This window comes from Hemiscyllium ocellatum, chromosome 31 (genome assembly GCF_020745735.1).
Source record: "Hemiscyllium ocellatum isolate sHemOce1 chromosome 31, sHemOce1.pat.X.cur, whole genome shotgun sequence".
Classification (NCBI taxonomy): domain Eukaryota; kingdom Metazoa; phylum Chordata; class Chondrichthyes; order Orectolobiformes; family Hemiscylliidae; genus Hemiscyllium; species Hemiscyllium ocellatum.
In genome coordinates, this window is record NC_083431.1 from 5460061 (window position 1) to 5483719 (window position 23659).

The 23659-nt window shown below is 39.4% G+C and overlaps 1 protein-coding gene across 2 annotated transcripts in view; it reads left to right on the forward strand.

Annotated features, from left to right (window-relative positions):
- bcas3 (BCAS3 microtubule associated cell migration factor) overlaps positions 1-23659 on the forward strand; it is a 1146863-nt gene that overhangs the window by 310986 nt on the left and 812218 nt on the right. For both annotated transcript variants that reach the window (XM_060847956.1, XM_060847957.1), the window contains exon 13: positions 15794-15890. In XM_060847956.1, coding sequence (XP_060703939.1) covers positions 15794-15890 — 97 coding nt within the window. The remainder of the gene's footprint in view (positions 1-15793; positions 15891-23659) is intronic.

Consider the following 23659-nt stretch of genomic DNA (forward strand, 5'->3'; position numbering starts at 1 on the left):
GAGGTGATTTTAAGAGGATGGCAGAGATCTCAAATGTCTGTAGGTCTGGAGGACGTTACAGGGGTAGGGAGGTGAATATGGATTAGATTTATGAATGATCAATTTGAGTTTGTTGTCCTGGTTTAGAGAGGACACAGTGAAAACTGACTACTATTCTGCAGAGTATGACACGGAGTCTGATCTTTCATTTGAACCCCGGCCACTTACAGACATCTTGGCTTAATGTCTCTTCCAGTACTTTGAATTATCAGTCTAGATTAAAATCTAAAGCCCTGGAGTTGGGATTGATCCTGAATAAGAGGTGAAACTAACACTTAATAAAGCTGTATACAGTTATATAATCACATTTGGTGTTTTAATACTTCTTAAAATTGTTTTCTCAAAGTTACTTATTGAATTCAATCTCTTTTACTCATAAAAAGATACACAGTTGTAAATATTTTATTAGTTACAGGTGGTGGGCAGGTACCACCCTGTGTATTGGTGTTAGATTCATTGTTCTGTGAGGTGGTAAGGATGAGTTGTCTGTCTTTGACTTTTTCCAACACCATGAATTACTAATCTCATTTGTAATGTAGCATGCAAAATTTCCCTCACAAGGAAAGAAAATCAAAGTCTTTCTCAATACTTTCCTGTATTGAGCAGGATCCAGAAGCATGTCTTTCTTCTCAGCCAAAGAACTGTCTCTTGATGCAGAGATAGAAGGTGAACGGTACAATCTAAAAATCATTTTAATTGAACTTTCTGTGGTAAATGCACAGGGACACAGTGGGGTACCTAAAACTAAATCTTCTGAGCATATTTCAAATCATTCTGGGTGTTATTTCTAACTCGTAGAGTCTTGTTTTAGGTGTTGTTGTGGTTTTATTCGCCGAGCTGGGAATTTGTGTTGCAAATGTTTCGTCCCCTGTCTAGGTGACATCCTCAGTGCTTGGGAGCCTCCTGTGAAGCGCTTCTGTGATGTTTCCTCCGGCATTTATAGTGGCTTGTCTCTGCCGCTTCCGGTTGTCAGTTCCAGCTGCCGGTATATTGGGTCCAGGTCGATGTGATTGTTGATAGAATCTGTGGATGAGTGCCATGCCTCTAGGAATTACCTGGCTGTTCTCTGTTTGGCTTTCCCTATAATAGTAGTGTTATCCCAGTCGAATTCATGTTGCTTGTCATCTGCGTGTGTGGCTACTAAGGACGGTCATGTCGTTTCGTGGCTAGTTGGTGTTCATGGATGCGGATCGTTAGCTGTCTTCCTGTTTGTCCTATGTAGTGTTTTGTGCAGTCCTTGCATGGGATTTTGTACACTACATTGGTTTTGTTCATGCTGGGTATCGGGTCCTTCGTTCTGGTGAGTTGTTGATTCACAGAACAACTCACCAGCACCCGAGCTACAAATCTTCTCCCAAATCTTGTTTTAGGTCTTTCACATTTGAACTGGTCTTCAAGATTTTTATCAACAAAACTGGTTTCCAAAACAGATGTGGTAGCATAGTTGATAGTTAGGTCACATGCTAGTAAGGAACTAGTAACCTGGAGACATGCGTTCAAATCCCACTATAGTGTTTGGAGAATGTATATTCAATTAAACAAGCCTACAGTAAAAAGATAATGTCAATAATAGCAATTGTGAACTTGTTGGGTGGCTGTAAAAAATGATGTGGTTTGCTTATATCCATTAAGGATGGAACTGTGCTGACCTTACTGACATGTTCAGGCGTAGACTTGATTCCAGACCCAAGCAATTTGGTTGATTCTTAACGCTGTCCTGAAATGGCCCAAGAACCCACTCAGTTGTATTTAAGAAGGTGACTCACCACCATCTTCTTAAGGTAATAAATATTGGCATTATTTTTACAGCCCACATCTTATGATTGAATTAAAAAAATGGTAACATGAAGTTCTAACAAGACTTTAAGTATAGCACGTTCCATGTTAGAGAGTTCATTATTGTTCCTTAGATTTCAGTTGAAAATGTGTTTCTGGTCAAAGCACAGCAGGCCAGGCAGCATCTCAGGAATAGGGAATTCGACGTTTCGAGCATAAGCCCTTCATCAGGAATGGGCCCTGATGAAGGGCTTATGCTCGAAACGTCGAATTCCCTATTCCTGAGATGCTGCCTGGCCTGCTGTGCTTTGACCAGCAACACATTTTCAGCTGTGATCTCCAGCATCTGCAGACCTCATTTTTTACTCGAAGATTTTAACCTACTGCGAATCCTCTTGCAAGGATGCCTTACTTGAAGAAGCTCTCTTCCTCCCTCTACAAGGATTTCAGTGAGTCTCTCTCTCACTGCACCCCCCAGGTCATCTCCTCTGCACAGAAACTCTTCAGCCACGTTCTCAAACAGACTCGCTACCACAGCCGCATCTCCTTCCTCAGCACCTGCCTAAGGAACCGACTGATCCCACACGGACTCCGAACTACATTCCAACCAACAAAATTTGGACCCAACCAGGACAACCTGTCCATTCCTGATGAAGGGCTTATGCTCGAAATGTCGAATTCCCTATTCCTGAGATGCTGCCTGGCCTGCTGTGCTTTGACCAGCAACACATTTTCAGCTGTGATCTCCAGCATCTGCAGACCTCATTTTTTACCCTTAGATTTCAGTAAAGTACACAGATGATCATCTGAGGTATATGTGTTTATTTGAAGCCTAGAAAACAACAGTACAACTACAGTTCTTAGGGAGTATTTGTGGTAATGCCATCTCTCCCACCATTGAAGTTGTAATGGAGGATAAACTTTCCAACTATTATCAGCTCCAATTCCGAAATCCTGGGGACTGGCTCATTTAGAAAATGTGGCATATAAAACTAAGTGCTCAATCCATAGCAGGAGCTCTCCCCCACCACCACCACCACCCACAAAAAGCTGAATTTTCTTCACAAACTATTATACTTGATGATGAAATTAATCCAGAATTGTTCTATTCATATTGTATTTTTTTTTGGGTTCTTGCTCTTTCATACTCATTGCTGTGTTTTAAAGGAAATTTATGAACTGAATATGCAAGTCACAGGACCATGATAGGAGATTGAAGTGATGGGTGTGTAGCTACTTGCTGCCAAATAAGAATCTGTTACTGCTATTCAGGATATTCCAGCCTGAGAAGAAATGAAACAAATCCAGCACTGTACCACAAGTTTTGCCAAGTTCTGCTAATTTTTAATTTTGGTAAACTATGTCCATTGAAATCTTTTGCCTGCAACTTCACCTGTTGTTGCCTAATTTACCCTGTAATGTCAATAGGGCAAATGCCGGAACAAGTGAAACAGCAGATGCCCATTTCTATTTATCCTGCCATATAAATCGAGAATAAAGTGATGCGTTAAGAATACAACATAATTATTCATTTGTGTAACTTACAGCTCTTGAATGCAACTTCTTCTCTCTGTGACAGAAGTTCCCAAAGTGGAGCTGCGAGATGAAAGTTTGGATTCACGAGTCCTAAGATAGTAAGGCTGCAGAAGAGCTCAACTCCTCTTTGTGTTTTCAGTTCTACCACCTCTTCAACTATTCTCAGAGTTCTCATCAAGGGGTTACTGTACTGATTGTAATAAGGTCAGCCAGCTGGACCTCGTAGAATATGAGTTACCTGATTGGGATGTTAATCTGATCCAATCAGGAAGTCTTGTCTGACATAAAAAGGTTGAGTGCCAGTCTCAAAATGAGGTTATGGTGGGAAAACCTTTGGGAAGCACTGCACTATGATGTAAAGGTCGCAATCTGATAAGATAGCATAGTGACAGTACTGCAGTGTATAAAAGTCAACCAGGGTTCATTGGTAGTTTTCATGCCTCTGAGTCAGCAACTAATGAGTTCAAATACTGAGCATCTAATGTTGGCCTACTGCATTTAACAGGGTATGATTTTTCAAATTGGGTGTTAAATCATAATGTTGATCTCCCTTTCAGACAAATATCAAGACTCCTTAGCAGCAGTTGAAGAAAAGTGGGGTTGTCTTGACTCGTATTTATCTCTCAACCAGCATCACTATTACTGCTTGTGGGACACTGTGTGAATTGTCTTCTACGTTTGACTACAAAATAATGATGACAGCACTTCAAAGTTTCAATTAATTGTAAATCATAAAAAGTCATGTATAAGTTCAGGCTCTTTCTGCACTGCCATGTGGTCACCTAATAATTTCTGTTGTGTAGGGCACTAAATAGCAAACAGAATTTATTTAACATCATTACTGCAGCATAGATTAAATGATTGTAACTTGTACAATACCGCACCATGCATTAATTTGTTGAATGTATATCACGTGATGTCAGGTATAAAAGAATGATCAGAATTTCTGATAGTTTGATGCAAGTAATTCATTATTATTCTACTCCTGCATTATGTAGCTAGATTTGTGTCTTTGAAAGGGTTAAGGTGGTATAGATTGAGGAAAAGCTGAAATGAGCAATAAACTAAGAGAGAACAGCCTGTATGAAAAGATTTATGTTTAGCAGTCCCATGAGTTCATGGAAGTCTACAGAAGAGATGATATCCTTTGAAATGTCAGCAGAAGATCCCCAGATCCTTTAGCCTGTTGTTCTGGAACCAACTATGAATTCAGATACTGGGTTATGAGACTTTCCATTACACTTTGATGAAAGCCATGAGCAATTTTCATTTGCAGCCATGCACTGCTTATTTGTATAAACTACACAAGAATGGATTTCTCCTATTTTGGTCTTCTGTCCACAGTGACACTAGTATAAATTTCTGCATTGTTGAAATCTACATTTAAACATGAATACTTTGTTAAATTCAACTCCAGAGAATTATTCTATTTGCTTCTCCCTACTGTGACATTTATCATAATGTCTGACACAGCATCCATTACAAAGATACTGCAGGAAACTCTCACTAGAAGGCACCATACATGGTGCCTAAAGTAGTATCTAAATGGGTTTTCCTATTTTTACTTGGCCACATTATATCTATTTTGTTGCATTAGGTGACACATCAGCCAGAAGAAACTGTGAGGTAGTAAGTAAATACCCCAGAAAGTTAACCGTATTGATTAATCCTCATAAGTTTATTCTGAGGCATCAAAGTTCCTTTTCAGTGCATCTTAAAAGCCCTACTTTAGTGGGTATTTGTTAACTGTGTAATTGAGCTTCTATGACTAACAGTAACAGAACCTTGGCAGAAATTTCATTTATCAGAAAAGCAGCTAAGAGTAATTAGATTAACACTGTGGTTGGGACTGGAGTCATCAAACCCATATTTTTAGCTAATATTGAAGTGCTAGTTGTGGTAAACACATTAATTAAATGTGAATTAATTTGGCAAGTATTTAAGTCACCACCTACAACTCATCTAGAACTCTGCATCCATCCAGTTCTGGCCTCTTTTGCGTCTCGTGCTTTTCACCACTTCACCTTTGGTATCCATGCCTTCAGTTGCCTCAGCTCTAAACTCTGAAGTTCCCTCCATAAATTTCTTTAAATTGCTACTTCTCTTTAAGATGTTTCTTCAACGCATATCTTCTGTTTTAACAAACTTTTGATCACCTCTTCTAATTCTCATTGTGTTATTGGTGCAAAGTTTTGTTGGATAATGCTTTACTGAAGTGGCTTGAGACATTTTTATTAAACTAATTTAAATGTGCTACATGAATGCAACTTTGTTTTACCTAATTCACAGTAAACCTACCACTATTAGGAGGCAAATGATATTACTGCAGAAAAATATTGGACCTTTCTGATTAATATTCCACTTTACAACATTTGGTATATACAGGTAAGGCTTCAGGAACTACATGATGCCAATATCCTTAGGATGAGATAATATGCCATTCAACCCCTTAAATCTGTTGAGGTGAGGAGCTAATGGTGCATATTATTCCACACCACCTTATAAATGAGAGACTCTTTGTTGACCTAATTGAGATTTCTTCTAGGACAAAGTGAAGACTGCAGATGCTGGAGATCAGAGTTAAAAAATGTGGTGCTGGAAAAGCGCAGCAGGTCAGGCAATACCTGAGGAGCAGGAGAGTCGACCTTTCTTCTACACTATTTAAATTTGAGTTTGCTGTCAGTTTGATTCTATTTGAATAAACAGTCATAGGATGGAGATATCTAGATCATAGAGTCATGCAGCATGGAAAATAACCCTTTGGTCCAACCAGAGCATAATCCTAAACTAAACTAGTCCCACTCGCCCATTCCTAGGCCATAATCTTTCCTTTTCATGTACTTATCTAAGTGTCTTTTAAATGTTGAAACTGTGCCCATATTAATTGATATGCAAGAAAGATCTCTGACTGCATTTGTAATTTGGGTCTTTCTCCATGGTATTCACTGTTGTATAGTCAATTTTACAGGAGGTGTCAGGATATTGTTTTTGCAAAGTAAAGTTCTTTTTGTTGGAAATTATTACAAGCATAGAGAGTATATTCATTGTGTCTTATGAGCTGCCTCCCCAGACATCACTAACTACTCCATTAAGCATCACCTAAATAAAGATTAAATGCTGAACATACTTGGCTCCAAAACTGGTAATGTCAATGTTTTTTTGTGAAAGTTATGAGGACATTTTGTTTGAGAATTATTTCCAAACACCCAAAAATCAGTTTATTTGATCAATTCTGGTTACCATTGTTGAAGTTCTCATCACTTTACCACAATGCAGCAAAGATGACTGCACATATAATGTTTCCATCGTGGCAGCTAACAACAGATATGGATTTAGGCTTTTGTATTTTCTTTAAAAAAAATGAGTATTGCACTTTAATGAGATAATCTTGCTAGGTTAGCAAAGCCGGCATTGTCTCAACTGTTATCCAATTTTGCATACTGAACCATCCTGTGCCTGCAGTTAAAGATTCACAGGTTCAAAGCTACTTCCCAACTTTACTTTATAATCACTTCAGGACAGTGCTGATGGAAATACACTGTCAATAATGTTGTTTTTCAGGCTGTTTTATCCAAGGTAAGATTTAATGGTCCTGAATGATCTTAAAGATTCCAGAAAACTGTTTGAAGAACACAGAGAATTCTCACAAAATTAAAAAGAACAAAGAACTGCAGTTGCTAGAAATTAAAAACAAAAACAGAAATGGCTAAATAATGCAGCAAACCTGGCAGCATCTGTGGGAAAAAAAACAAAGTTAACATTTTGTGTGCAGTTGCACTTCAGAATTCAGAGAGTTTTTTTAGATTAGACTTACAGTGTGGAAACAGGCCCTTCGGCCCAACAAGTCCACACCGACCCGCCGAAGCGCATCCGGAGGAAACCCACGCAGACACGGGGAGAACGTGCAAACTCCACACAGTCAGTCGCCTGAGTCGGGAATTGAACCCGGGTCTACAGGCGCTGTGAGGCAGCGGTGCTAACCACTGTGCCACCGTGCCGCCCATTCTCGAAGGACTGACTGGCCTATTGCTATTCAGGTGTTTTCCCTCTGTCAACCACCAGAAAAAGACCAAGTGGCTAAACACAGATTTGTTATGTGGGATCTCGGTGTGTCACGTTCCATTACATCTGCAGCATTTTGAGAATGTACTGAGAGATTTGATAAAGTGCTTCGACAATGCAGGTCTTTCTTCTCTCATAAATGAGGCTTTGATTTTTGTGTCCGTAAATATCCAGTAATATGAAGGCCAGATGATACTGTCATCTGTCGCTCATTTACAGACTTAGTTTGAGCAGTATGGATTGTGCCAAAAGGATTGTGGATTCCTTCCAAATTTATGTATTATTTTCAAACACCCTTTAAAGTTGTGTACAAAAATGCAGTCCTTCTGTAGGTATTTATCACCACGTAGGGGAGTTTTCAGGCAAGCTATGTTCCTTGAATTTGTTTCTTTGTAAACTCATTTCATATACCATGTGTCTGGCTGCCAGGATAAGTTTGTGCACAAACAGATGTTACATCTACAATGGAAATGATTGCCATGTGGTTTTACTTCATTTACATTTCAGTGTTCAGTTAAACACATTTCTGCAGCACTGTATGATTCCATGAAGTAATCCTGTCATGGAAGATGGCATAATCTGCTTTTATTAAAAGCTGCATATCATGAGTACCTTTGCCTCTTCAGATTGCCATGTTGTATGGACTACAGATTGCAAAGGTATATGTTATAGTCTCTGATCAGGCTATTTTAGCCAATATCAGTCACGATGGTAATGGTACTACTGCTGGAGACAGCTAACTCCCTATTATTTGGTATTTTGAAGAAATATTTCATATTTTCTTTTCTCTGTCCTTTGTGGTGTTCTACAATGTGGGTTATCTATGGAGTGCATGTTTTGCAGTAGAATTCCTGGAGTTTAATGAAGATAAGGAGAGCACTAGGTCAATTTCACTAAAACATTTTGAATTGACTTTGGGAAACCTGTAAAATTAATTGAATCTCCAAACTTACAGAACTTTGCAGGTTACTTGCGAAAAGTAACTGAGGTAAAATGCACAGTCTTATCATGGCAGATTTTGACTTTGAATTAATGTGTTTGGTTAAAAAAAATGGAAGATCAGAGCTTAAAGAAAATAGAAAAACAACTTTTAATTGTAAATAATTTCTCTGTCTTCACTTCCTTCTCTTGGGGTTTTGAGACTTTCCTGTGTTAGATGCTGTTAATGTCAATTATTCTTTGTACCTCACCCAAGTGACCAATATACGTACATGAACCAGGCTATCATTGTAAGCTAATGTTTGGGAGGAGCAGGAGTGGGTGTAAGACAGATAAGCTTAGCTGCCCTTCCAGCAAGAATCATTGAATTGCAATGAGGTGTGGGAATTCAGACTGTATTTGTTGGCTCCCAATCTCGGGGTCACAACAATTGTAATCCCTATATCACCACCATACTTGAGGTCTACTCACCCAGCACCAACTGATGACTGATTCCAGAATTTTCCTCATCTGTACAGTAAGCTATTCCCTTTATAAATGAGCAAAATCACTGCGGAAGATGCATAAGCTTTTACTAAATAAAGGAGAAATGGGAATCAAAATTATTGAAATGGTTTATTTAAAACTGTGCAATGTATTCTGAAAATTTTGATAAATGTTTAACTGTATATCTTTTAATTTGGTGCTCTGTGACTTTAAAGCGGTTTACTCATTTTCTGAAATGAGTAACATCAAAGTGGTGATTAAGTGAGTGAGATCTTTTATTTGGCCAACATTATTGTATTTAATAACTACTATAAATCAAAACTGCACAACTTCCTCTCTCACTTACCTCAGCCTTTTTACAGAGTCCCTGGTGATTTTCACTCATTTAATTAAACATGATGACAGCACTTTGAAGGAATGTGTCAGTCTTTGGTGTCCTTTGGAATAAAACATAAGAGCAATGGTCTGGTGGCGTCAACCCATCTTTGGAAGAGTGCAGTGTTAAACTTAAGTCAGTATCGTTTTTAACTCCCTTTTGAACCTAATTTGGAAGAAATAATGAAGATTTGCTTCAGGAATGTGACAAAATTGAATGGGAATGGAATTGGTAGTTACAATTGCAATATGTTTGAATTTTAGAAAAGAAAAATTTGCAGCTTGCATTTACGTAACATCATGTCTCTCCAAAGTATTTGAAAATGCTTCGCCTCACATTAATTATATTGTACAGTCAATGCAAATTGAGAGGAAAATCCTTTGCAAATGAGAGCCATTCCAGAAAAAAAAGGGAAGATCATTATAGTTATTGGAGACCAGTTGTTGCAGCCCAGGGAATCAGTGCACAGGTTCCAAAGAAAATGCCCTTGGCCATCAGTAATTTTATTGATGACCTTCTGTTTGTTGTAAGGTCAATAGGCAAGACTATTCACTAATGATTCTACTATTCAACTTCATTAACATGGGCTGACTAGGTAACAAGATAACAAATGTCCGGTAATGGCCACTTTAAATAATAAGAGGCCAAAGGCCTGTTTCCATACTGTCAGGAATCTAATCTAATCTAATCTAATCAAGAAAACATCTTCATCTTGATTTACAGTGGTGGCCCTTGATGAGTCCCTTTCAATTAACATTATAATCGAAAGCTGAATTGTAGAGACTGCATCAAATCCATGACTACAAAACAGAGCAGAGGCTCGACACTCTGTGACTAATGGCTCACCCACTCAGCACTTCAAGCATCTCCACCACCTGCAATGTGTAAACCATGTCTGTAAGATAATGCTCCACACTCACCTGGACAGATGCCACGACTAAACAGTCAAAGTTGTATGCACTCCAACGCAATATAGTCCATATGACCAGCATTTTTGAACTATGGATTTAATATCCATTACCTCTATGTGCTCTGTGGACACAGTATTTCCTGTCTACAGGACTCAGCAGCAGCAACTTGCCAAGGTTCCTCTGAGAATACCTGTATACCTCCTAATAATATGCTATTCTGAAATAACCACTCTCCATCATCATTAATGAGTAATCCCTAGAATCCCATGACAAGAACTGTCATGACTCAAGGGGATTGCTCACCATCAGATTCTAAGGACAGCCAGAAATGGATAATGCAAATGTGGATTTGCAACTGTTTCGTACTTTCCAAGAACAACTTGGAATTTAATGTTTTAAATACTGCAGCCATATCATACAAAGCAGGATCCCACAGCAACGATGAGGTAATGGCCAGATAAACTATATTTTGCTATAGTGTTCAGAAGGAAAGTCATACTGGCCACCTGGAGAATGTTCTCTCTTTTTTAAAAATAATGTTGTAGGTTTTTCTTCGATGTTCATTGGTGAATTGTAGGATCTTGGTTTGGAGACTCGTCTTGAGGGTCAGTAACTCCAACGATGTAGCATTCCTTCAGCCTCGAATTGGAATGTCAGTCTAGATCATGTGCTTAAAATTGCTGGATCTTAAAACTTCCGATTTAGTAGTGCATCAAGTGATTCAGTCCCATAAATTTTTAAACAAAAGCACATTGTAAGTTTCTATGTAAGGATCAAAATATAAAGTGGCATTTCTTTCAATTCCGGAACTGCCCAAAATGATTGCATTTGGTGTCTTTCCATTCTGTACATTTTGTTGATTTTCTATTCATTCAATTAAATTTTGTATTATGCTAGATTTTATATGGACAGGTAGCATTCAGGTTTGTGTTAAACAATGCATAGATTTCAAATGACCTACAATGGAGCACAAGTTTTTATCTCTTAAAAGGTAGAACATCATCTAGCTATGCACGCAAGGAAGGTCGGAGTGTGGAGGGCAAGCAAAAGAAGTCCACCTGAACTTCTCTGCAGGTACATTTAGGTGGAGCTTTAAAACTATTGCACATTTGAGTCATCAGATATTTTGAAGTCTCAAAAATTATGGACAATTCATATGCCCTTGATAATCTTTCGGTGTACAAGGCTTTTGAATGGGTCAGAAATAAACTCTCATTACCAAATGCCTGGTGCTTGACTGGGTGTGATTTTACAGTTGAAATTGTTTCTTCATGTGGACTGTCAGTGGCATTATCCTATGGCGTCAGCTGGTATGCTTTGGGGAATGCTACAATCTAATCTCAGCTTTCGCTATTTTATTTTCTTCTAATTTTTAGCTGTATATTGTCAGTTTGGCAGGTTTGTGCCCCTGCAGCCTGCTGTATAGTGCAAAGGTGGCATGGATAGCAAATTGGACAAATGATATGAGAATCTGTTTTCAGGGATGGTGCTTGAGGGTAGAACAGCGCACCAGGAGAACTTCCTTCTCCAAATAGTACTACAGAATTATACCTATCAGCTGGAGTATATGTTTAGTGTCTCATTCCTAAAGATTGTATGTCCAACACTGCAGTACACTCATTTTCTCAGTGATGCATTGACTAAATTAAAATGTATTAAGCCACAATGTTCTTCACTCAACTGTACAAAAGGAAATACAGTATGATTCATCAAAATTATTTAATGACTGTTTTGTACTTGTAATGACTATAAACTAAACTGAATTACTGAAAAGAAAATGATTTTCTTTAAAATGCTTCCACTCTAATCAGCAATTTTTAGAGAGGTGTCAGTGAATGTTCCAATGTATTCGGATGATGGGAAAGAAGCCATATTTTAATAAATATGTGCAAGCTAACAAAATGTCTGCCTTCGAAATAGTTCTCAGATTGTGTAGTTGTGAACACCCTGAGAATTTGTGCTGTGCAGCTGTTTGTAAAAATGTCAGAATTTATTGTGGTGAAATAAAGCAAACATTGCTAATGCTGTGTATATAACATACACACACATTCAGACATATGTAAACATGCACACAGACTGTCAAATGGAATGATTTCCTGACTGTACATTTTTGTTTAGTGCCTGAAAGTCTATTATTTTATTTATTTATATCATCTTGTGTAAATTAATTTTCAAGATAAACTTTACAATTTATTGCTTAATGTAGTCAGATGTCATATTTACTGTTTAAGAATGACATCCAATTTGGTATGACAGTGTTAGAGTGGAACAGTTTGTTATTGCCAGTAATACATGGGAATTGGTTCAGTCAGTACAGGTATTATTAATTCCTGGAGTGCAACTTCTGTAGAATGTTAATGCTGTACATTTTTTATTCATTCATGAGATGTTGATTATTTTTATTCACTCGTGGGACATGAGTGTTGCTGGCTGGCCAGCATTTATTGCCCATCCCTAGCTACTGTTTAACTGTGTGGTTTGATAGGTTATTTTAGAGGAAGTGAGCACTGCAGATGTGGAGAATGTGGTGCTGGAAATGTACAGCAGATCAGGCAGCATCTGAGGAGCAGGAGAATTGACATTTCGGGAGACGAGAGGTGGAGAAATAAATGGGAGTGAGCTGGGTCTGGGGAGAAAGTAGCTTAGAGTGTGATAGATAGATGGAGGAGGGGGTAATGGTAATAGGTCAGAGAGGAGGGTAGAGTGGATAGTTGGGAAGGAAGATGGACAGGTGGAAAAGGTCATGAGGGCGGTGCTGAGTTGGAAGGTTGGAACTGGGATAAGGTGGAGGGAGGGAAAATGAAGAAACTGGTGAAATCCACATTGATACCGTGTGGTTGGAGGAGCCTAAGGCGGAAGATGAGACGTTCTTCCCCCGAGGCGGAAGATGAGGAGTGTTAGAGTGCAATTAAAAGTCAACCACATTGCTGTGACCAGATAAGAATGGAAATTCCTTTCCTGAAGGACCTTCATGAGCCAGATGGGCTTTTCCTGCCAATTGACAATGGTTTCATGGTCATCAGTAGTTTCTTAACTCCAGATTTTTAAAACTTGGATTCAAGTTCTATCATCTGCCATGACAGGATTCATACCTAGGTCCCCAGAACATTAGCTGAGTTTCTAGATTAATAGTCTCATGATATTACCACTAAGTCATCGCCTCCCCATTGCCAAATAGGCAATTTCAGAGGGCAGTTAAGAGCCAGCCACATTGCAGTGGGTCTTGGTCAAATGAAGACCAGATGGGATTTTAAAACATCGACAATGGACACTTGTTTAGAATAGCTTTTTTAAAATTCCAGATTTCTAATGAATTCAGATTTCACCATCTACCATGGTGTGGTTTGAACTCATGTTTCCAGAACATTAATCTGGGACTTTGGATAATGAGTCCTGTGACATTACCATGGTATGAATATTCCCCTATTTCCTCTATCTGGAGACATGCTGCTTCATTAATTATATTCAATTAATGTGAAAACATATGCATTTATATAGTGCTATTTGTGACCTTAGGCTGCCCCGATGCACTATATGATTATAGAGTCCTCGAGTGGATACAGCATGGGAGAGCACTCAGCTTGCTGTATCCAGATCCGTGATGAACAACTTTCCTCTTTCCATTTTCCTGTGGCTTTATTTTTCCCTCTTTAGATGTGTCGGAGAAATTAGTCCAATAAAGCAGAGATCACAAAACACAGATCGATGTGAAATTAACAAACAGTTTATTAACACAGCGATATTGCGGAAGAGAAATTGTCTTAAGCTGAAACTGTACAGACAATCTGTCCAGGTAATTGAAACTCTTCCTCGAGCTGAATATCAAGCCAGGTTTTATGGGAATCTTGTACAATCATGCTAATTAAAATAGGGAAAATACAATGTATTTTGATAATTAAGTAATCCAGTGATGATGGTGATAATCGCAAAGCAGTTATCAGAAGAATGTCTTATTGTAGATACAATATAGCATCCTGGCAGCATCAATCAGTTTTTAACGGGACCAGGAGATTCCAGCTCTCTTTGAGGGTAGGTGAGAATGTCCCTTTCCTTGGCAGTAAGATGTTTCTATCGTTTCTCTTCTGTGAGTGAGGTATTCTGCTGTCTCACTGTCTGACCTGTTTTTTGTGTGGCTTTGGTATCACTGGGGTACGAGACTGCTCTTAGGGCTTTGGAACAGCTGTGTTGATCGGGTCCAGGAAACTTATTGTTAGTTTGTCTTAGGAAGTGCATTCCCTGGTCTGCTCGTGACTATGGTCATGTCTGATCTCTCTTGTAAGCTTGTTTGGTCAATGCTGAGGCATTCAGGGTGTTTCTTGAATGGTTTGGACAGGCTTGATTTCTATGTTCAGTGTGGCAGGGTGACAGATCTTTTCCCACAAGGTGATTTATTTTTGGAAGCCAGAATTAAATCTGCCACCTCAACCCTTTCAGGCAGTGCATTTCATGTCCTAAACATTTGCTGCAAAGAAAGTTTTTCTTCATGTTGTCACTGCTATTTTGCTAAATAGCTTCAAATGAGGTGTTCGATTTCTCAATCTCTCTTTGAAAGAGTTCAATTTCTCCTTGTCTTCTGTACAAACCCCTCATCATTTTGAACGTTTCTATAAATGTCCTCTGTATATCCTTTACTCCAAGGAGGACAGTCGTAGGTTCTCCATTCTATCTAAGTAACTGAGGATCCTCAATCAATCTCTTGAATGCTTTCTGCATATTTCAGAACTTTCTGATGATCCTCAGTTGAGACCTAATCAGTGGTTTATGCAGGTTTATCATAACTTCCTTGCTTTCTGCTCTGTACCTGTCTTTATAAAGCCCATAGCGCATAGGCTTTATTAATTGCTTTCTCAACATCTTCAATGATTTAGGCATATATACTCTCAGGTCCCCCCTGGATCCCCATTAACTTATCACACTGTACCTTATTGTATTTTCTTTTTCCTTCTCCAAAATGAATCACTTCACAGTTATTGGAATAAATATTTTCTGCTCCTTGTCTTCCTATTCCACCCGTCCAAGTCCTTTTGAAAACTATTACTATCCTCTTCATAGTTTTCACAATATTTACAAATTTTGTGTTATGCACAATTTCTGAAATTGTTCCTGTACACCCAAGTTCTAACATGAACTCATGAACACTCTAGCTTATAACTTCATCTGGTTTGAAAATATTTTTTAAAATGTCGTTACTATTGTAACATAGCACGCCTTACAAACAGTGATAAGATATGGCTAGGTAATTAGATTTCATGTGGTTGGTTGAGGAATAAGTAGAACTTTTGTCATAATATGTGGAATGGTTTAATCAAAATTTCAAAGCATACTCTCTTAAGTTGATGTTAGAGTTATGTTATGAAGAAAATCTTGAAGTGTTAAAGATCTATAATGAAAACAGGAAATCACTGCACAAAAGACAGATTAATTTTCCTGGAGGGAACCTTTATCAGGCCCGGCTCAAATAGACCTGAAATGTTAATCCTTCTTTATCAGGTGATTTTCCTGCTGAGTTTCTGCAACTTTGTCTGATTTCATTCTGTGATGTGTCTGTCTGCGCAGTGAAGTTTTGTTCTGGCTATTGTTTAATACAACTAATTCTGTTTGAAGCAAAATCATTAGAACATATGAATTAACATTATTCTGACTTATATTGCTTTGCTTTGTAATGCAGGTACTTGTCAGTGAGGATGCTGAAGGAGAAGGCATAGTGGCTCATTTCCTGGCCCATGATAATAAACCCATTTCCTGTATGGCATTTAACCCCAGTGGTAAGTATATCTCATTCTCTGTCTTGTTTTAAAATATGTAACTATTTGAAGACAGAAAGTTGATATTGTGCATTTTATCCAAAAATGGACTTTTGACTATTTGATCACATCACCCAAATGTTTAATTCCTTCTAAAAGATTTTTAAGATATGTTGCAGTGTGATCACAGTGCAAACAGATGTCAGATCTGAGTTACGATTCTCACTTTGGCTGTTTTTGAAGTGTATGATCCATTTCAACTTCCTCCTAAAGTCCCCCAGCTTTACAGATACCAGTCTTCAACGAGTTTGATTCACTCCGCATAATACCAAAGGCAGCTGTAGGCATTGGAGACTGCAAAGACTCTGGGCCAGGCAATATTCCGGCAATAGCACTAAAGACCTGTGCTCCACAACTAGCCACACTGTTGGCTATGCCAGTGCAATGGCAGCACTGACATCTACCTGGCAAGTTGAAAAGTTGCCTGGGTATGTCCTATAAACAGAAAAGAGGACAAATCCAATATGACCTATTGCATCCTATCAGTCTACTCTTGATCACAAGGAAAGTGTTGGAAGGCTCATTGACAGTGCTGTCAAGTAACATTTGCTTAACAATAACCTGCTCGCTGATGCTCACTTTGTATTCTGCTGGGGTTGCTTAGCTCCTGACTTCATTACAAACCTGTTCCAAGAATGGACAAAGAGCTGAATTCAGGAGGTGAGGCAAGAGTAAATTCCCTTGATATCAAAGTTGCATTTGACTAACTATAGCATCAGAGACCTATAGAGAGTCAATGAGAATAATGGGAAAGCTCTCTGCTGATTGGAAATATACCTAGCATTAAACAACATGGTTGTGGTTGTTGAGGTCAGTCATCTCAACTCCAGGACATCACTGCACGAGTAGTTTCTTTGGCCTAACCATCTTGAACTGTTTGATCAATGACCTTCCCTCTGTCATAGGGTCAGAGTGGAGATATTTGCTAATAATTGCATAATGCTAAGCAACATTCACAATCCCTCAGACACTGAAGCAATTCTTATCCATATACAGCAAGATCTGCACAATATCCAAGCTGCACAATAAGTGGCAAATAACATGTTTGTGTTACAAGAGAGAATCTGACCAGCAGCCTTCATGTTAAAAGCCATCAGTGAATCTGCATCTATGAGCACCCTTGGGGGATGCCATTGACCAGCAACGGAACATGTCTAGCCATATAATTGTTTGGCTATAAGAACAAGTCAAAGGCTAGAATTCTAAGGCAAGTAAGACATCTCCTAACTCCCCAAATCTTGTCCACTATCTACAAGGCACAAGTCAGGAATTGATAGATAACTCTTCACTTGCATAATGAACACAGCTGCAATAGTACTCAAGGAACTCAACAATATCTATGATAAAGTGGCCTTCTTGATCCCTTCCACCATCTTAAAAATTTGCTCTCTCCACTGCTAACACAGTTGCAAATTTGTGTGCTATCGCAGCAACTCACCAAAGCTCCTTCAACAGCACCTTCCAGCCCTGCAACTCTAATCACCGAGAAAGACAAGACATCTGCAAATGCCTTCCAGCCAGTAATCATGCTTTGAAATTCCAATGTTGTTTCTTTAAAATCAAAATTCAAGAGCTTCCTTCCTAATAGCACTTGGGTGTACTTACATCACATGGATTGTAGTAGTTCAAGAACCCAGCTCACTACCACCTCCTTCAGGACATTTAGGGATGGGCAGAAAATATTGGATTAGCCAGTGACAGATTACATGCCATTAAATAATAAATCTTTAAAAATTTGCTATTCTGCTTCCTCACTCTTCATTTCAAGCTGAAAATCACACAACACCAGGTTATAGTCCAACAGCTTTGTTTGGAAGTACTAGCTTTCGAAGCGCTGCTCCTTCACCAGAAGCCTAGTGCTTCCAAATAAACCTGTTAGACTATAATCTGGTGTTGTGTGACTTTTAACTTTGTACACCCAAGTCCAACACCGGTGTCTCCAAATTGTTTGGAGCTAATGTGAATCCAACCCTCTACCATTTCTCGACTTTAGCTTTGTATTCCAAACTTTTTCCAGTTTTTCTTGCATTGTCCCAACTGCCTTTCTTAGGTCATCTCATCATGGAAGTTAACTTGAGCTTCAATGACTAAATTCTCATTAAAGTGATAACCACCAACCATCTCCCATTTCATATCGTACCGATCACTCCATAAATCCCATGTATATGGTAATGGCTGCCACCGCCATATCCACCCCCTCCTTTTGTTTTAGTCTGCCTCCATAATTTACCTTATGCCTCTGCAGCCCTAAGATATATTTCCTTGCAGAATGTTCTATATGAAGAATAGCAAATCATTATTACCTAATATTATTATTATGTGTCTTTCCCACAACCCATGCCCTCAGTTCTCATCTTTTATTAATAAAATATAACGAGGAAAGTATATTTATTCAAACATGGCAACATTATTAGTGTGAGGGCAAGATCCTTAGATTTTTTTTACCTTCCCTATAAGCTTCTTCAACATTTTTTACAACAAATGCATTGTTTGACAACTTACTTGTGATATCATCTCACCATGTAGTAGTGATTCCTGATGAAGGGCTTATGCCCGAAACGTCGAATCTCCTGTTCCTTGGATGCTGCCTGACCTGCTGCGCTTTAACCAGCAACACATTTTCAGCTATCATCTCACCATCCTTTCTACTGCTTTAGTTGATGTGAGAACAATTGTGAAGAAGTATTACATCATTAGATATACTAACATGCTTTGATGGATGGTGTAAGAATATATGGGAAGTTTGAGAAAAGGCTTATCAGGCTAATTATGCCATACTCATCCAGTCAATAGTGTATCCTTTCTTACTGACTCACCCATTACCAGCTTCCATACTAAGGCCACACTTGATCAGTCCACACTATTCTGTGTTATTTCCTGAGAGACAGAAAAAGGACTAAAGAAAGTGCAAAGATTAGCTCAAGAAATATTTTGGGGAGTTCCTGTAAATCTGCCTAAGACAGTGAAGCAAACTGTCAGAGACTGTGGTTGCCCATGACTCATCACAGTCCAAATAAAACATTCAGAAACTGAACTCATAAGCAATGGTAAGATATGCTTATTTTTAAATCATGAATCAAGTTCTATTTCATTAAAGAATGCATGAAAGGAAGAGCCTAAGCAGTAGCATGCAATGATAGACAATCACGTTATTCTTGAGTGTGCTAACAATGCTGTATTACAACTAGGAGGTTACTGGTACATTGAAATCCATGAAAGCAAAGCTTAAGTCATTCATGCAGACCATCTGCAATTTGCAATTGCATTTCAGCTCCTATCTCCTCCAGTACTGCAGCCATTAAATAATGTGCCATGGAAATAAATTGGGTGGAATTTTCCCCTCCCCAATGTGCCATGAGTATGACAAGAAAGATGGGAATAACTGGTGCAAATGAAACATTAGAATCTCCAGATAGTTTTCCTATTTTCTCTTCAGGCCATAAATAGTAACTTCAGAATCCTGCCATTGAGCAGTGGCTACCATTTGCATTTTACTAAAGACCCAACTTGCCTAATTTATATGCCACTTGCAGTTATTTTCTCCTGCACAGATATGTTTAAACTAGATATGTAAAATGGAACAATTACCTGGTGGCTGCACTCACTGAATGCTTCTCCTAGTCATCATGCAACTACTTCTTCTGCACAAAATCCTTGCATGCTCCGTGCTCATCATCCTCCTTAACACTTTGTCCACATAAACTAACATCAGCAAAATACCACCGTGATCACGTCATCTTTTCTGATCCTGGATTAGATCAGATATCACTCCAGCCCTTCAACATTTTACATTTGAGCTAACAGGCGTCTATGACTTGCATGCTTTTGCTTGGTCACATTGTGTGCAAGTGCACACATATGCGGCTTGTACATTTGCACCTTATGGCTGTAGCATGTTTTCTTACCAACAACTCACTTTACCACTTATCTGGAGGCTGCCAGTTTCAGTATCCTTCACATTGTTTTGTTAGCACACACTTAGTGACTTCCCCAATAAATTATGGGCTGTTAGCTTCTATGTGGCTTGCTTACTTTTTTAACATAAAGGGTCTTTAGTGCTTACTTACAGCCTATGAGCCTTTGTGGATTTTGCTGTTTTTTAGTACAGAGGGAATGGTAGGCAGCTTGTGACAGTTAAGAGATGGATATATTGTTGTGTATCATTGTGCTACATCAATGTCAGATCTCCATCATGTGCCAGCAATTTAGGTGGCAAACACATTGTATGGACTTCAAATAAATGGCCATATATAAACAAAAAAACAACAAAGGGGAACAATTCTTAGTGAGTAGATGTGGCACTGCAGTTAATCAGTCAAAGGGCTTGTTTGATTAGGACTAAAGAGGATTGGCCACAGTCAGTCAGGTAATCTGAGAATCCAAGTCCAGAGAATGGACATAGATAGTCCTGCAGGTGAAGAGCAAGCCATCCATACGTTACAGTCAAAAGTTGAAAAGTGTGGCACTGGAATAAGCACAGCAGGTCAGGCAGCATTCAATGAGTTGGAGTGTCGACATTTTGGGCATAAGTCCTTCATCAGGAATGTGAAAGGCTTATGCCCGAAACGTCGACTCTCCTGCTCCCTGGATGCTGCCTGATCTGCTGTGCTCCTTCCAGGGCCACGTTTTGTTTCTGTACATTACAGTCAAGTTAAGGTGCTGCTGAAATGTAAGTCTGGCATGTGGGCAATGATTAGTCCTGGTAGTTTGGTCAGTAATGCACATAGGGCTTATCATGGGGCAGTCCAAGGTCTACTGGGAAAAAGAAGCAATTCCAACTGGGAATGGCATCATTATATTTGTTCACTCAAGAATGGCAGCAGTGGGAGATCCAAGATGGCGGTGACTCAGCAAGTCTGAGTCTACAGAGCCCTTCCCAAAACCTGGGTAAAGTGGGTTTCCTGTCCCCACCACACTTGCCAAACCACCCAAAAAATTTCTTTAATCTTAATTAGCTGCTGAATATTATATTTAAATAGTCTAATACTGAGTGGATAATGAGTAAATCAAAGGGACCCTGCAGCTCTCAGAAAACAAAGACCCCTCCCCTACCCTCCTCTCCTCCGGCTGCAGCTGATGTAAAAACAGGCCTTATAGAGATGATTGCCAGATTGGAATCGACACTCGTCAATTTCATCGCAGAATCCAGACAGAGATGGAATGCATTCGAAGAAAAGCTGCAGAAATAGAATCAAACCATGGAGGAGCTGCAGGGCCAAGTGGAGGGGGCGGAACTAAAGGCCACGACCTCCGAGGCTGCAGCTCAAACAGCTGCAGAACAGGTGCGAGCTCTGGAGCAGAGAGTCCGGGCCTTTGAAATTTACATCGATGATATTGACAACAGAAATCGGAGAAAAAATATTCGGTTGCTGGGCCTTCAAGAGCAAGAAGGGAAAGAACAGTTAGTAGTATTTCTGGAGCGATGGCTGCCCCAGCTTTTAAACCTGGGGGCTGAAACTGACCGGGTAAGGGTGGAGTGGGCCTACCGGGTCGCAGCACGCGGATCTGGCCCAAACCAGCGCCCACGCCCGGTCCTGTTCCGGCTGCAGAGTTATAGGGAGAGGCAGATACTCCTGGATGCCTCCAGAAAGCTTGGAAAGGATCCTAAAGCTATGATTCATGAAGGATCCAAGATTATGTTATTTCAGGACTTCTCCCCGGCTTTGGCACGAAGAAGGAAGGCGTTTGATGAGGTGAAGAAATGTTTAAGGGACTTAGATATTCAATACACCTTACGCTACCCAGCGACGTTATGCTTTACCCACAAAGGATCCGAGTATAATTTTAGATCATCGGAAGAGGCTAAGAAACTTTTAGACTCGGTTAAATAAATCGTAAGAGACAATTTATGTTGGCTTGCCTCTCCCACACTCCGTGGGGAGAAATGGATACTTTATTCTACTTTACTTTTGCCTCTGGGAGCGGGGTTGTCTTCCTTGCTATGTTATCATACTTAACTGTAATCTGTTGGAGTTGTAATTTTATAGTTATGTGTGTTTGTACGTGGCATTGATGCTATTAGATATACTCGGGTATGGGTGGGGAGGGGTGGGGGTGCGGCGCTCACTGTTAACTCTAGCTCGGTATTATATCTAAATCCTATTAAGGAGCGCCCGGGTCGAGGGTGGGACACTGTTTGGGAGAGGATATGGTGGAACGTTGGAAAGGTAGTAAGGCCCCCTGAGAACAAGGGGGAAGATCTCCATTCAAACATGTTTAATTTTTTTTTTGTTCTTATTGTTTGGAAATAGCTTCCTTTTTTATCATACTGTTATGAGTGTATTAGAGAACATTTTCTCTTATTTGAAGGATGTAAGCGACTCAACTATACACTCTGGATGATTGTGGATTAGTTGAATTTTGATGATTATATATTTAAGATCTATTTTTATATTAATGTTTGTGCTTGAAAATTCTGCTTATTTTTGTAAATTTGTCAAAATGTTAAATTCCCAATAAAAATATCTATATATAAGAATGGCGGCAGTGCAGGCGATAATTTAAAGTTGTGGCATGGGACTTCATCATACATAGAAAGGAGCCTTCCAGTTCCAAAGGTGAGTTTCAGACAGGTCATGGTAACTTTGGCCTGTACGTGTGTTGGGTGTAGAAGTAATAAGTGCTTGAGAATTTTGAAAATCATGGGCTCTGAGGGTGAAGTGGTGACATTAATGATTATGTGAAGAGGCTCAGTGGAAACAGGGAAAACTTGAAAGGTCTCCCTGGGACCACAGGATCATCAACACAAAAGCGAATGTGTAGGATGGGAGAAAATCTGTGTGTCACAGATAGGGCCTACAAGTTCCCATACAAGAGGCGAGGCCATGTAGGATTTGGGTACTGGGTAATGAACGAGGCCAGCTGAGCATTTTGGTGTTAGTGACCACAATTTGGTTACGTTTACTTTGGTGATGTAAAGGGATAGGTATATACCGCAAGGCAAGAGTTATAGCTGGAGAAAGGCAATTATGATGTGATTAGGTGAGATATAGGATGCATAGGTTGGGGAAGGAAACTGCAGGGGATGGGCACAATTGAAATGTGGAGCTTGTTCAAGGAACAGCCACTTCATGTCCTTGATAAGAATGTATCTTTCGGGCAGGGAGGAAGTGGTTGAGCGAGGGAACCATGGTTAACTAAAGTTGAATCTCCTATCAAGAGGAAGAAGGAGGCTAATGTAAAAATGAGACTCAAAGACTCAGTTAAGGTGCTTGAGAGTTACAAGTAAGCCAGGAAGGATCTAAACAGAGAGCTAAGAAGAGCCAGGAATGGAAATGAGAAGTCTTTAGCACGTAGGATCAAAAAAAACTCTAAAGCTTTCTATAAGTGTGTCAGGAATAAAAGCATGACTAGGGTAAGATTAGGGCCAGTCAAGGACAGTAGTGAGAAGTTGTGCGTGGAGTCCGAAGAGATAGGAGAGGTGCCAAATGAATATTTTTCGTCAGTATTTGCACAGGAAAACGACAATGTTGTCAAGGAGAATTCTGAAATACAGGCTATTAGACTAGACAGAATTGAGGTTCAGATGGAGGAGGTGTTAGCAATTCTGGAAAGTGTGAAAATAGATAAGTCCCCTGGGCCAGATGGGATTTATGCTAGGATTCTCTGGAAGCTAGGGAGGATATTGTAGAGCCTTTGGCTTTGATCTTTATATTGTCAATTTACAGAAATAGTGCCAGAAGACTGGAGGATAGCAAATGTTGACCCGTTGTTCAAGAAGGGAATAGAGA